The sequence below is a fragment of the Vollenhovia emeryi genome, unplaced genomic scaffold, assembly GCF_000949405.1.
Source record: "Vollenhovia emeryi isolate VEMERY1.0 unplaced genomic scaffold, V.emery_V1.0 DF941801.1, whole genome shotgun sequence".
In the NCBI taxonomy this organism is placed as follows: Eukaryota; Metazoa; Arthropoda; class Insecta; order Hymenoptera; family Formicidae; genus Vollenhovia; species Vollenhovia emeryi.
Window position 1 is genome coordinate 3,256 of NW_011964565.1, and position 1,350 is coordinate 4,605.

Below are 1,350 nucleotides of genomic sequence, written 5' to 3' on the forward strand. Positions count from 1 at the left end.
CTCCGGTAGTCTCCACAGGGCCGCCATGAATCCCCTTTCTTCGGCACCATGTGTAGTGGCGTCGCCCAGGGGCTCTTCGATACTCGTATGACCCCTTCTTGCAGCAAGAGGTCGAACTCAGCCTTGGCTGCCTTGAGTTTGTCGGGGGCGAGTCTTCGTGGACGACAGGCTTCAGGTGGGCCGTCCGTCGTCTTGATGTGATGCCTGGTAGCGTGTTTTGCTTTTCGCGTCCCGGCAGTAGCCCGCGTAATCCCGGGAAATTCTGCCAAGATACGATGGTAGTCGTTTTCTATTGCCAGCACCTTGACGGATTGCGTAGTTCCTTTCTCTGCCGTGCCTTTTGTGCGTAGTTCTGTTTTTCCGTCTAGGAGAAGGCCTCGCTGTAGATCGGGTAACAGGTGATAGTATGCCAGGAAGTCAGCTCCGATGATGGGTACTGTGACGTTGGCGACGATAAAGCGCCAAGGGAAAGCACGTCGTAACCCGAGCTCCGGCTGCAATGTAAGCCAGCCGTATGTGTTTATTGTAGAGCCGTTTGCAGCAAATAGTTCGTAGGTGGAAGACGCCGTGTAGCCCGCTGTCATAGAGCGTGGATATACACTGACGTCGGACCCTGTGTCAATGAGAAATCGCTTCTTGGTATCCCGGCACGTTACGAAAAGGCGGCGTTGTGAAGGGGCGAGTCGGCTTGCCGCCGCTAGTGACTCCCCTTTTAGTTTTCCGATTTGTAGGTGCATGGCTGAGTGCATTTCTTGGCTTTCTCACCGAACCTGTTGTGATAATAACAGTGCTTGTCATTATCTGTGCTCTTCGTCGGCTTTTGACTGCGACTTCGACTTCGTTTCCTTTCGGGTTTCTTGTCCCGTTTCTTGTCTCGGGAAAGATGCGTAGTGAGAGAAGCAACTTGCTTAGTCAGAGCCTCCATTCTTGCTTCGAGTGAGGTTGCTGCAGGTGTGGACGTAGAAGCTACCACTGCCTTGTTTGTCATCTCGTGGATGCGATCGGCTTGCTCTGCTACCTCGTTAAGACGGTCGTTGGCCCTGGTGGCTAGAATCATCTGAGCCTGTTGTGGAAGTCTTCCCAGCCAGAGCGTGCGTAATAGAGAGTCTGGCACATTATTTCCGGCCAGGGTACGGAGATGTCGCAAAAATTGTGATGGTTTGCGATCTCCTAACTCCTCTAGCTCTAAGAGCTGTCGTGTGCGCTGTTCTTGGGAGACAGACATTCGCTGTATGAGCGCTTGCTTCACCGTTTCATACTTATCGTTCGCGGGAGGCTGAGTGATGACGTCTTTGATCTCCTTGATTTGGTTGGAATTTAATTGAGATAGAGCGTACGAGTATTTAGTGG

At 52.3% G+C, this 1,350-nt stretch overlaps 1 protein-coding gene across 1 annotated transcript; it reads right to left on the reverse strand.

Moving 5' to 3' along the window:
- Positions 1-712: 712 nt before the first annotated feature.
- LOC105570800 lies at positions 713-1,225 on the reverse strand. The gene has a single exon (XM_012028246.1). The coding sequence runs from the start codon at positions 1,223-1,225 to the stop codon at positions 713-715; it is 513 nt and encodes a 170-aa protein (XP_011883636.1).
- Between the last annotated feature and the right edge of the window lie 125 nt (positions 1,226-1,350).

Bases quoted from the DNA above. Each gene is read 5' to 3' on its own strand.
- LOC105570800 (XM_012028246.1), bottom strand. From the start codon at position 1,225: ATGTCTGTCTCCCAAGAACAGCGCACACGACAGCTCTTAGAGCTAGAG.